The sequence below is a fragment of the Malassezia sympodialis genome, genomic scaffold, assembly GCF_000349305.1.
Source record: "Malassezia sympodialis ATCC 42132 genomic scaffold, msy_sf_23, whole genome shotgun sequence".
NCBI classification, from domain to species: Eukaryota; Fungi; Basidiomycota; class Malasseziomycetes; order Malasseziales; family Malasseziaceae; genus Malassezia; species Malassezia sympodialis.
The window spans coordinates 81,403-93,519 of record NW_017387821.1 but is presented as its reverse complement, the minus strand read 5'-3'; the positions used below and the strand labels follow the sequence as shown (position 1 = coordinate 93,519).

General features: G+C 67.0%; 5 protein-coding genes across 5 annotated transcripts; 3 read left to right on the top strand and 2 right to left on the bottom strand.

Annotated features, from left to right (window-relative positions):
• Positions 1-3: 3 nt before the first annotated feature.
• On the bottom strand, positions 4-3,033 carry MSY001_3315 (uncharacterized protein; the record flags this gene model as incomplete). Its single annotated transcript, XM_018885212.1, has 1 exon — positions 4-3,033. One exon carries the CDS (start codon positions 3,031-3,033, stop codon positions 4-6), a length of 3,030 nt encoding a protein of 1,009 aa, XP_018741795.1.
• A 1,989-nt stretch (positions 3,034-5,022) lies between these two features.
• MSY001_3314 (uncharacterized protein) lies at positions 5,023-6,234 on the bottom strand (the record flags this gene model as incomplete). The annotated part of the gene is made up of 2 exons (XM_018885211.1): positions 5,023-5,929; positions 5,954-6,234. 2 exons carry the CDS (start codon positions 6,232-6,234, stop codon positions 5,023-5,025), a joined length of 1,188 nt encoding a protein of 395 aa, XP_018741794.1.
• Positions 6,235-6,512: 278 nt separating this feature from the next.
• MSY001_3313 (uncharacterized protein) lies at positions 6,513-7,610 on the top strand (the record flags this gene model as incomplete). The annotated part of the gene is made up of 1 exon (XM_018885210.1): positions 6,513-7,610. The coding sequence occupies one exon, from the start codon at positions 6,513-6,515 to the stop codon at positions 7,608-7,610; it is 1,098 nt and encodes a 365-aa protein (XP_018741793.1).
• A 30-nt stretch (positions 7,611-7,640) lies between these two features.
• Positions 7,641-10,338, top strand: MSY001_3312 (uncharacterized protein; the record flags this gene model as incomplete). The annotated part of the gene is made up of 2 exons (XM_018885209.1): positions 7,641-8,641; positions 8,757-10,338. The coding sequence occupies 2 exons, from the start codon at positions 7,641-7,643 to the stop codon at positions 10,336-10,338; spliced, it is 2,583 nt and encodes an 860-aa protein (XP_018741792.1).
• An 87-nt stretch (positions 10,339-10,425) lies between these two features.
• On the top strand, positions 10,426-12,084 carry MSY001_3311 (uncharacterized protein; the record flags this gene model as incomplete). Its single annotated transcript, XM_018885207.1, has 1 exon — positions 10,426-12,084. One exon carries the CDS (start codon positions 10,426-10,428, stop codon positions 12,082-12,084), a length of 1,659 nt encoding a protein of 552 aa, XP_018741791.1.
• Positions 12,085-12,117: the final 33 nt, after the last annotated feature.

Here is a 12,117-nt window from a genome sequence, read left to right as displayed (position 1 = left end):
TATCTACGCAGGCCGCGCCACGGCGCCCAGCGACGGGCTCATATACGAGAGCGCCGGTGCCAGGGCCTCGCTGCCCACGGTCACCGGAGCAGGCGCCTCGCTCGGGAGCAGGGGACTCGCGCCAAAGCCGCGGCGTGTCGGGTCCGTATGCATCTCAAGGAGCGGCGACACGGAGCGCGCCGCACTCGGTGCGACGCGGCCCAACTCCACGTCATCGTCAAAGCCCCCGTCTGCCGCGAGATGGTCGTCCATCATCTCGTCGTCCATGGGCGCTGCCACATTGAACAGCTCTTCATCGTGTGCATTCAGCGCGTCGAGCACGCTCATAGACACCGCCGACTTGTTTTCGCGCGTCTCGTCCGAGACAAGACGCAGCTGCGACGCAAGGAGCGCCGACAGCGACGGGTAGGCTGGCTCCATAGATACGTGCTGCTGGTCAGGATACGGCGGCAGCACTTCCTCGTCGTCGCCCAGGCGTGAGCCGTCCGCGCGGAAGAGCTGCGTGTACGCAGGCAAGTATACGTGGTCCATACGGTTGGCCGGCGACGAGCGCGATGCCTGGGCATAGGCACTCGGGAGCGCCGATCCGAGCGCATCGCCACTCGGCACATACGTCTGCGCCGCGGCAGGCAACACGAGCGGCGGCGCCTGCGCGAGCGCCTCGCCCGGCGGCGCCTCGCTGAAGCGGACCGGCACGCTCATAACCACACTCTGCACACCCACATTCGGCGCGAGGGTCGAGGAGCCGAACCCGAAGCGGATCTTGACTTTCAGCTTGTGCCGCACACGCATATGCGGACTTTCATAGTCGGGCAGCAGCTGCGGCGCATTCTGCATCGCCGCCGAACGACTCGAACTCGGAACAAGCGGAAGGCTGAACGAGAGTCGCACGCGCCTGTGCAGGAGCACAAGCCCATGCCCATCGTCACCCTCAAACATATACGATGCTTTTGTCGCCTCGTTCGACGCGGGCGTCGCCGTTCCGCCCGCCGCGGCGGCAGCGACCTCGGCCAGGGGGCCCTGGTTCGTCGGCGCTGGCGCTGGCAGGGGCGGCGTGGGGGGCGCGTGTGATTCACGAGGACCGCCCAGGAGGGACAGGCGCTGGAACGCATTCGACACCGTGCGCCGCCGCCACGCCGAGGATGCCTTGTCGTCTTTGGGCGTTGACTTGTCCTTGGTGCCCGGATGAGCGCCGCTGCGCTCCCGATCACGGTCAGGGAGCGGGCCGACCGTGTAGGCGCGGAATCTTTCCACCCCATTCTGCCGCTCTGTCGGTGCAGCGCCATTTTTTTCCAGGCGCACGCGGTAGTCGACCAGCGAGCGGTGGTACGGATGCATGCCCGGCACACCCGGCTGCACAGCGGCGCTCTGGGGCGTCGCGACACCCAGCTGCCGCGGCACCTGCTCGAACACCGGCAGTCGTGCGGCGCTCACGTTCGTACTCCCATCAGTCGGCAGCGCAAACGCCGTGCAGTAGCTGCGCGATAGGGTCGAGCTGTACTTTTCCATTTGCACACACGCCGCCTCCAGCTCACACAGCCGCAAATCACTCCAGTACCGAGCATGCTGCCAAAGCGGGTCCAGCGCGATATGCAGCCCAAATACCAGGGGCGCCTGCTCGCCCCGCGCCGACGCATGCGTCGCACAATGCGACGGGACAGAGAGCGTAATTTTGAGCGGCAAAAAATCGTACTTGGTGCCCTGGATCACGGACGGCGTCGGCAGATGCAGCTGGGGCATGTGAGAGTAGTGCCGCAGGGTCGCCTGTGCGGGCGGCGGACGGTCCGGCGTGCTGCGCTGGCGCGCCGTCGATGCGCTCGCGTTGCCGGCAGCAGGCGCCTCGGGCGCCTGCTTCGGCAGGTCCGCGGCGGGGCCCGTCGGCGCTGGCTTGGCGCCCCGGCGGAAGGGGTTCGTCTCGGTTTTGCGGAATGGATTTCCGCTTAGCGGCACATCGACGCCGCTAAACTCGGCGCGCTGCGCGAGAGGGATCGACACAACGTCGCGCGTGCGGTTCACGACCACCAGGATCGGCGCGCTGCGCACCGTGATCGGCGGGAGCTGGCCGGCCGACGTGTCCACATCCAGCAGCAGAGACGAGGCGATGGGGGGGTTTTCGCGCAGGACGACCATCGCTTGCAAACAGTAAAATGTGCTCACGGTGCGCGTACTAATCGACGCAGGCAGCCATCCTGGCGCACACACATCGAACAGGGCATCGAGCATCGGCGGGCCGTTCGGCGGGAGATTGACGCACATCGGCGTATCGACAAGCTCCTTGGCCACCTCGCACAGCCGCACACACGAGTAGCGGCCGGATCCGTCCACATACAACGAGTAGCCCGTGAACACAACACGCAGAGACAGCACGTCGATATTGTCGCAGACACTCGTGGCGTGTGGCAGACTGAGCTTGACGGTACCCGAGAGCGAGTAGCTCCCTGTGAGGTGCAGCGGGCCAAACATGTGCAAGGCGCGCGTCGCCGGCTCGAGCACCAGCACGACATTCTCCGCCACGCGCGACTGTCTCGGCGCCGTCGCTGGCGCGGGGCGTACCGAGTCGCTCGGCGAGCTCGCATGGCTTTTCTCGTGTCGGGAGGAGGCATACGACGGGATCAAAAACATGTCGTTCTGGAGGGGCATCGGCGACGACGTCATCGAGCGATGAACATCAAGGAGGCACTCATCAAACAAGCTGTTCGACGGCTCCCTGCTCTCGGCGAGCGACTGCATCGGCACGGAGCTGGTGCGCCAAGCCCGAGGCGACCCGTCGGTCTGGGCGGGCGCTCGCGGCTCTATCGCTCCGGTGAGCCCCCCCCTCCGCGACGCACTCTGCGATGCATGTCCCAGCGACGACACGGAGCGCATCTGAGGCATGCTTCGAGCAAACTGTGAGAGGCGGCGCTGCAGCGGGGGCGACGCGGGCCGGCTCGATGCCATGGCCTCGTCATCATAGAGTGCCTCCGTGTCGGCATCGGCGCGCGAGCCAAGGCGCTCCCGGAACGCTGTATAGTCGGTGATGGGCGGGGATGGCATTGGCATAGAGACCATTGGCAGCATGGTCCCGTACGGCCACAGCCCACGTTCGACAGAAAGGAAGCGCGTCGAGACGAAGCGCGCTGGGAACAGTGAGTGGGCCTATTAGGCTACTTTCTGGCAAGACCAATCACAGTAGGTCGATGGAGGTCGTCGAGGGCTATGGAATCAAAAGCCGACGCGGGCCCGTCTAGGGGCAAATAGAGACAGGCTGGTCGCCGTGGTACAGCTCGCGCGTCGCTGGGTAGTACATCTTGTTCATGTCCAGCACCTGGGGGTACGTCTGGCCAACGACATAGTGCTGGTACTCGGGCGCCGGCGGCCCGTTGGCGCGCGGCGCTTCCGGCTGCAGGTAGGCGTGGTGCGACGCGGGCGCCGGAAGGAGTGCGTCAGGCACGGTCGAGTAGGCCTCGCCCATCGACGTGACAGGCTGCGCGGTGGCATCATGGAAGGGACTCTCCTCCGCGGCCGGCATCGGGTCCTGGAACGGATCCCGCTCGCCGGCCGGCGGTAGGACGCCCTCGCGACCTTCGTTGCCCGTCACAAAGCCGGCGTCGCTCGTTGGGTGGGTGGACAGCGGTGCAGACTCGTAGTTTGCCTCGTGCGATACATCTGGCCATACTGCATCGTCTTTCCGCTTGGCGGCATTGCGACGCCCAATCAGCTTGTAGAGCAAGAAGAGCAGCAGGCCCAGAATAACGACACCCCCGGCTGTACAGACACCGGCAATCAGGCCCGTGTGGTTGCTCGAGCTGTCTTCCTTGCCATCGCTCATATTCTGCGACGGGTCGACCGATGCATGAGCGTCGGTGCTCGACGGATCATTCGACGAGGGCGACGCCGTCGATGGCGCGACACTACTCGTGGCATCATCCGGCGAGTCACTGCCTTGCGTGCTTGTAGCGCCGTCACTAGGTGTGCCTGTAGTGCTGTCACCGCTGGGCGTGCCTGTAGTGCTGTCACCGCTGGGCGTGCTTGTAGCGCTGTCACCGCTGGGCGTGCTTGTAGCGCCGTCGCTGCTGGGTGTGCTCGTAGCGCCGTCGCTGCTGGGTGTGCTCGTAGCGCCGTCGCTGCTGGGTGTGCTCGTAGCGCCGTCGCCGTCGGACGAGCTCGTGCTGCCAGCACCTCCAGCTGGTGTCGACGTGGCCGAGCCACTGGATGCACTGTTGCTGCTGGCGGCCGAGCTGCTGGACGAGTCGCCATGGCCAGCAGGCGACTTGGACGAGTGTGTGCTCGTGGGCGAGGCTTTGGCGGAGCTCTTGGACGAAGTCGGCGTCGCCGTGCTGGGGAACGACGACTCGCGCTGACTATTCGCGCCTCCAGCGTATGGCACGCTTGTGGACGTCGATTCGCGCTGGCTGTTCGCTCCGCCGGCATACGGCACACTTGCAGACGACGACTCGCGCTGGCTGTTCGCCCCGCCGGCATACGGCACACTCGTAGATGTCGGCTTGCTTTTGTTTTCGCTCTTCGAGGGACGGCCCGGCGCCGACTGCGTGACGGGCAGGGTCGTGAACTCGCCGCCATTCAGCGACTGGCGGCCTGGCGCCGACTCTGTGACAGGCAGGGTCGTAAACTCACCGCCGTTCAGCGACCCTAGCGCCATGGCTAGGCCGTCGTTGAACATGTCCCACTGCGGCGTGCGCCACTCGCGCCGCTGGACAGGGGCGTGTGTGTGGTGGAGAGGAGGGTGGGCGCGGCGCAGCCTCATTAGGCCGACGCCGGCGTGCTCGTGGTAGTAGTGCAGGTCATGCGTGTGCTGAGCGTCCGCATGGGTGCTCGTAAGACCCGGTGTCACGGCGCAGCCCAGCACAGCTACGACACTGAGCGTGCTCCGCATTTCCGTTCTTGGCTCGTGGACAGCTCAACACACACGAACGGTGTGTCTCGACAGCAGGCCTCCAACGTGTATAAGGAGAAGAGCGAGCGCCCCTGACCCTGTTCTACGTGCGCGCCAAGGCGCCTGCAAGGTGGACCCTCCACGAAGTTCTACGTGGGGTGTGGAGGCGCGTCGTCCCCCGGCCGATGTGGATCGCCTGGACCTAGGAGGTACGCCTCCAGCTGGTCCGCCACGCGCGCGTCCAACGACGCGCCGGGCATGGGCCGCCCCTCCTGCAACGTCAGGTCCAGCTCGCGGGGGCCGAGGAGCCCGCGGCGGAACTGCGCAATGACATAGTCAGCGGCCACAGCCAGGTTGAGTGCGCCGCCTTTCTGCCGCGCGCCCGGCGCACGCTCGGCCACACGCGTCAAAAAGACCTTGACGTCGTCGGTCGGCGCGGGATCGTGCATCAGCGCCGTGTACGGCGGCAGCGTGCGGTCACCCTGCGCCAGCGCGTACACGTAGCGCTGGTTCATGCGGAAGAGCAGGTAGTCTGCGAGCGTCTCGGCATCGAAAAGCGCCTGCTTCATGCAGCCTGCGAGCGCCAGCTTGATCGCGCGCTCCGTGCCACCGCGCTCCGCGGGGCCCAGGTACGGCAGCATGATCCCGGGCGTGTCGTAGACGTACACGGCAGGTCCGCGCTCGCGCTCGCGCGCCACCAGAGACTTCATGTTGACCGGGCTCGTCATCTCGAGCTGCGCGAGCGATGGCGGATCAGGCGTGATGCGCACCGTGCCCGTCACCTTGCGAGTGTGGCCCGGGTGTGGGTGCGTGCTCGCTGCGCTCGCCTTGCCGGTGCCGACAAAGCGCAGCGCATTCAGCAGCGAGCTCTTGCCTACATTCGGCATGCCCACAACCAGCACACGCACGCCTGTCTCGGGCGTCGGCGTGTACCGCGCCGCTCCAGACAGGCGCGCGTGCCGCTGGTGGTTCGAGGCGTGAGTGCCAGCCTGCGCAGCTGGCTTGGCCAGCGTCTTCGCACGCGCCACGACCCAGTCGTACACACGCTGCATATCGCTCTTTTTCCGGGTATCGACGAACATGACGCTCTGGTCGTGTGTGTGCTGCGCCAGCGCACGGAGGATGGGCCCCTCCAGCTTCGTGTCCACCTGGTCGCGCTTCGTATACACGACGAGCCGCCGCGCGCTCCAGCCGGGCAGGTAGGTGCGCGGCGCCACTCGCACGCGCTGCTGTGCGGCGGGCGCATTCCGCAGGGCCGCCTCAAAATTCGGATTGATGCTTGTAAACGGAACACGAGCATCGCGCACCTCGACGACCAGCGGCGGCGGCGTGCGCGCCAGCATCGACGGGATCGACCGCATCGCGCGGTGCATGTGGCCAATGTACCATGACGGCGCCGATCCCGTATACTCAAACGACGAGCGTGGCGAAAAGGACGGCGGCGCCCCGCTCAGCAGCGCATGCATAGCCGGCTCACGCGGCGCTACAGCACGCACCGCGAGGGGCACCGCCGCGCGGCCCAGGCGCCCAGTTCGTGGCATGGCAACCGCCTCCCTCCACACCATGGACGGCGACGTCCGCCGGCCGCCGGCGGCGGCGCCCGCGGGCCANGCCGGCGTCGCCAGCGCGCGAGGCGACTATGCGCGTCCTCTGGAAGGGCGCGCTCCTCCTGCATGATGGGACACAGCTGCCTGGCGCCTCGATCGTGACGACAATGCAGCCGTGGACGCACCTGCGCACGCACTCAGGCGAGGATGCCGGGAGCGACCTCGAGGCTGAGGCCGAGCTGTGCTTTGCGCTGGAAATGGTGCGGCATCACCCGCTGCGTGCGCGGCCCCGCTGGGAGACCAGCCCTGCGCGTGCGCCGCCCGAGACGCCCGAGACGACGTGCCGCGCGTCGGGGGCCATCCAGATGCAGGTGGACGCCGCGGACGACGTGACGCAGGCCTACTTTCTGCGCCTATTTGGCATGGAGGCGGCTCTGCGCCCGGGCGAGAGCACGCGGCAGGCACTGCACCTAACGTTTGATCCGAGCGCGCGCACCGCCGGTCCGTCGTACCGCAGCGGCGCCGTGTTTGAGCTCGTGCTCCTGGGCCGCTGCGCGCACGATGGCGTGCTGGATCTCGTCGTTGGGCGCCAGGTCGCGGTGCGCAAGAGCGATGTACCTACGAAGGACGGGTGCCCCGACGAGCCTCTACCGCGTGTCGCGGCCGCCGCGCGCGAGCGCGCCGCGAGCGTCTGGGCCTCGAGTGACGACGAGGCGCCCGTCACTCGAGTGGACATGCGCATGCGCCGGCGTGGACAGCTTCCCCACTCGCCGCGCCAGGGACGCGGCCACACGCCGGGCCGCCGAGGCGAGAAGCGCGGTGGGCGTGCGCCGCTCGAGCCGGTGCGGCCGATGGAGCGCATGCGCAGTCCGGCGAGTGGCGCGTGGCGACCGGTCGTCGCGCCCATTGCCGTCGCTGGCCGCGGCGCGCCGGACCCCGTCGTGGAGCAGCAGAACCGCACGCGCATCAAAAAGCTCGTCCACGCGCAGCTCGCGGGGCGCGGCATCGACCGCGCACACCCGGACCATGCGCCGTGCTTCCAGATGGCGTATGCGGGCACCTGCCTCGTGTTCCGGCATGCACTCGACAGCGCGCCACTCGAGACAGCGGCGCTCGTGCCGGTAGTCACCGCGCACCTCGACATGTACATCCACCCCGCCCAGCTGGCGCTGTGCGCGCGTGTCTCGTAGGGCGCTGGCCGCCGCTGACTAACGTATTCCATGACCGACCGTGTCGCAGGCCCAGGACTGCGGCGCCTCCCGCCGTACTGGCACGAGTACAAGACGCGCGCCAAGACGCGCTGGTACGGGCGGCAGATCCTTGAGGTGTTTACGACCGAGTTTCGCGATCGCACGAAAGAGTATTACCTGTGGGCCATCCACCATGGGCTCTGCACGGTGAATGGGCAGTGCGTCGCGCCCACGTATCGCATCCAGAACAGCGACTTTTTGGTCAATCGCGTGCACCGCCATGAGCCGGCCGTCACCAACACGCCCGTGAAGATCCTGCACCGCGACGACGCGCGCGGGCGCCTCGTGGTGGTCAAGCCAGGCAGCATTCCCGTGCACGCGACGGGGCGCTACCACCACCACACACTCGTCGAGATGGTCAAGCAGCAGGCGCAGATACCCCAGGTGTACACGAGCAACCGCCTCGACCGCCTCACGTCCGGCATCATGGTGTGCTCCACGACCAAAGAGGCCGCCTGCGAGCTCGGCAACGACTTCAACGCCGGCCTCGTGAACAAGGCGTACGTGTGCCGCGTGCAGGGCCACTTTCCCGACGGCCTCGTCGACTGCCGCGAGCCGATCCTCAGCGTCGACCGGCAGAGCGGCCTGAACATTGTGCACCCGAAGGGCAAGCCGTGCCGCACGCTGTTCCAGCGCCTGTCGTACGATGCGTCGACCGACTCGAGCGTGCTCGTGTGCCGCCCCATCACCGGGCGCACGCACCAGATCCGCGTGCACGCGCAGTTCCTCGGGCACCCCATCAGCAACGACCCCCTCTACCACCACCCGGTGTGGGCCACCGTCGATCGCGACGTGCTGGCGACCGCGCAGCCGCGCTTTTACGAGCGTGTGGGCGGCGGCACCGGCAACGCCGAGGTCGAGCGCGTGCTCACCGCGCTCAAGGGCACACGCGACGACACAGAAGGCTGGGCGCGCTGGCGCGATCAGGTCCTGTTCGGCCAGCTGAACAAGGAGCTCGGCTACGACGATGTGTATGTGCCCGGCGCGAACGCCGAGCCAGCGCCGCCGCCCGAGGACGAGGCGGCGGCGCTCCAACAGCAAAAGACATGCGATGTGTGCCACACGTACGTATCTCTTCTAACCCAGACCCCTATGCCCCGAGCCCCGCCCCGACGAGCTGTACATCTACTTGCACGCGATCAAGTACTGGACCGATGCGTGGGTGTTCCAGGACGAGCTGCCGTGGTGGGCCACACCCCACTGGCAGGACCCCGCACATGCGCTGACACCGGACGACGTCGCCCTACCCGATGGCCCCCTGATTGCGCACCATGCAGGGCACGATCCGCTCGGCCTCGGCAAGGGCGGCGCGCGCCGCCGCATCCACGACGAGGTCCCGCCCGCGACGCGCCTCGTTGCGTACCCGGTGTGTGGGCGCGCGGCCAGCGCGCCTGCCCCTGGCGCGATGCCCGCGCTCGTGCTCGAAGTGACCCGCGGCCTCGAGGACGCCGCGCAGCGCGAGGTCCTGCGCCGCGTTCCGCCGCCGACGGGCGCCTCTGGCGCTGCGATCGAGTCGGCGCTGCACTCGGGCCTCTTGTTCGTGCGTGCGCCATGGCACGCAGCCGTGTGCGCAGCGTACGAGCGCAACGAGCTGCCCGTAGCGACCGCCGCGCACTGGGCCATGGGCGAGGCGATCCTGCCGCGGCCTCTGCTCGATGCGCTCTTTGCCGAGCGTGTCACGGCGCTCGGCGCCAGTGGCCCGGGCCACGAAAAAGAGGCGCAGCCGACGCCGTCCGAGCACGCGCTGCTCACGTGGATCGCGCAGGTGTGGGCGGACCATGCGGCCGCGAGGGACGCCGCCCTGCAGGCGTGGCAGGCGCGGTGCGCAGCGCCGCTGCCACAGACCTGGCACGTGAGTGTGGATCGCAGCAGCTATGTGCTGCCGACTCTCAGCACCAGCTCGCTCGAGGCCCACGCGCAGGGCCTGGTCGCGTCGTGGCTCGGGCCGTCGTGGACTCTGGCGCCGCGTGCCGAGGCGTCCCTGCATGTGAAGCTGGCGTGGGCGCCGCGCTTCCGCGTCGACGAGTCGCTGCAGTGTGGGCCGCGCGCCCGCCAAGGCAACCCGTCGGGCTGTCTGTGCCTGCAGCTGCATATTCCTGCACGGGCCGCGACGACCGCGGAGGCCGTGCGCACGGCCATGGCGCGCGCGCGTGCTTATGCGTTGTGTGCGCTTCTCCCCATCAGCGAGGGCGCCGCAGTGAGCACGCTGCACAGCGCAGACACGCATCTTGCGCGTGCGCTCGACGATATGCTGCAGGCGCGTGGGCGGACGCCGCAGCACGAGGCGCCGTTGGACGCGGCGCTCGTCGAAATGCCGCTCAAGCCCAAGGAGCTGCCGCATGCGCACCTCTTTGATCTGTACGCTGCCGAGGTCGCTCGCCTGGCGCGTGCGCTCAAGGAGGGCGGGCGAGCGCTCGTGCTGACGAGCGAGCCGCGTCTCCTCGCACGGGCGGTGCGCGAGCAGGTGAACGAGGCGCGGCGCGAGCAGCGGCGGAGTGCGCTGGCCCTCGAGCCGATCGTGTGGGATCTGCCGCTACAGGACTACGAGGACGAGCGCACCGCGCACGAGGGCGACGAGGAAGCGCAGCAGCGCAGTGGGCTGCGTACCATCCTGCATCACCACACGTTCGTGGCGCAAATGGCGCAGCGCGCTCTCTATGCAGCGTAGGATTAGTCATTTTTGCGTCGGGTTTCACCTGCACGGCGTGGCCCGCCACCGAACTCCGCTTGCTTGGGACGCTGGCGCCGGCAGGCCATGTCGACGTTGTCGCACGCGAGCGCGCGTCGAGCATGGCTCTATGCCTTGGTCCTGCTCCTGTGGCTCTTTTTCCAGAGTGCCCTTGTCGCTGCCATCAGTGACCAAGATTATGACGTGGATGACCCCACGACCGAGCGCCGGATCACGAACCACCAGCTCGAGGATCAGACCACTGTCGCGAACTACATTGCTGTGGCGGGACTGACGCTCTATATTTGGGAGTACTTGTGCACGCTATCGCACGAGCTCTACATGTGGTTCCATCCGCGGCTCCTGCTGCGTCCGCATGTGCTCTTGTTTCTGGCGATCCGCTATGCGACGATTCCCGCCATCGTTGTGCCCTTGTACAGTATGTGGGGCAATATCAAGACCCAGGAGGACTGTCCAAAGCATGAGCAGATCACCGTCGCCGTCGTGCAGTTCGTCGTCGCGTGCATTTTCTCCTGGCGCACGATCGCGATCTGGCGGCGGCGGCGCTGGGTGGTTGTGTTCCTGGTGACCTTCACTGTGCTGCTCTTTCTGGCCAGTCTAGGTCTGCTGTATTTTTCGCGGGATGCGTACCTCGTCACGGGCGAATGCCGTCCAGCGTTGTTCACGGACGACGACAATGACCACGACGACAAGAGATACGCGGTGAATACGGTCCAGTGGTTTTATCTGACGTGCATCATCTTCGATACAGTGATTCTGGTCCTGTCCACGTACAAACTGTTCGTGTATGCCAACATGGGCCGCACGGTCAACACGATTGCCTTCCGCGACCCGTTCGAGGCGCACCGGCAGCAGATGGAGAAAACCGCGGCGGCCAAGGAGGCGCCCCGCGACGTGGAAGCCGCGCTCCATGTCGACCCAGCCGAGCGGCGCACCAGCGGTGCAGGTATGCTCTTGCGCGGGCTGCGCTCGAGTGTATTCACAGTGTTCCTCTTCCCGTATCGCAAGGCGTCCGCCTTGTATTCGTGGTGGTTCTCGCTGACGCCCCTCGTGGCGCGGCTCCTGCGCAATGGCGTTCTGTACTTTGTTGTGGCGACCGCGTACAGCGTGAACAACTTTGTGCTCGAGGCCGTCCAGTCGCTGCATTCCAAGAGTTTCCTCACGCTCTATGCGCCGCTGATGTGTGTCATGTGCCAGCGCATGCTGCTTACCGAGTTCCAGGCCGTGTGGTCGCCGTACGACGAGGACAGCATGATCCCTGGCCGCGAACTTGTGGCTGCGGTCACGGGCAATCATCACTACCCGCAGGGGCACAGCGACATTGACCGCTTTGAGTACTTTGCGTCGAACCTTGAAGAGCGCCATGCGTCGGTCGTCTCACCACGCTCGCACCACGACCCGGCCCCCTGGCACCGCCGAACCACAAGCTCGTACAGTCCAGACGCGCCCCCAAATCCGGGGGCAGATCCGCCCAGCTCGGAGACAGCCGTTCCGTTGTACGCACCGCCGGTCGAGTGCGAGGACGGTGATCTGTCGTCGCACTCCGGCAAGCCGTCTGACCAAACCAGGGAGTCCGAGACGGACCAGGCGCGGCGCGACGTCGCGCGACGCATGTCGCCCAGCTCCGGCGTGGTTCCGTTGGTGCCGCCGCAGGCCGCGCGGCACCGGGTATTCCAGCTCTCGCCGGCGCAGCGAGAGCAGGCACTGCGCATGGCAGGCCTCTAATGTATACCCTATGTACTTGTATCATAATGTGAC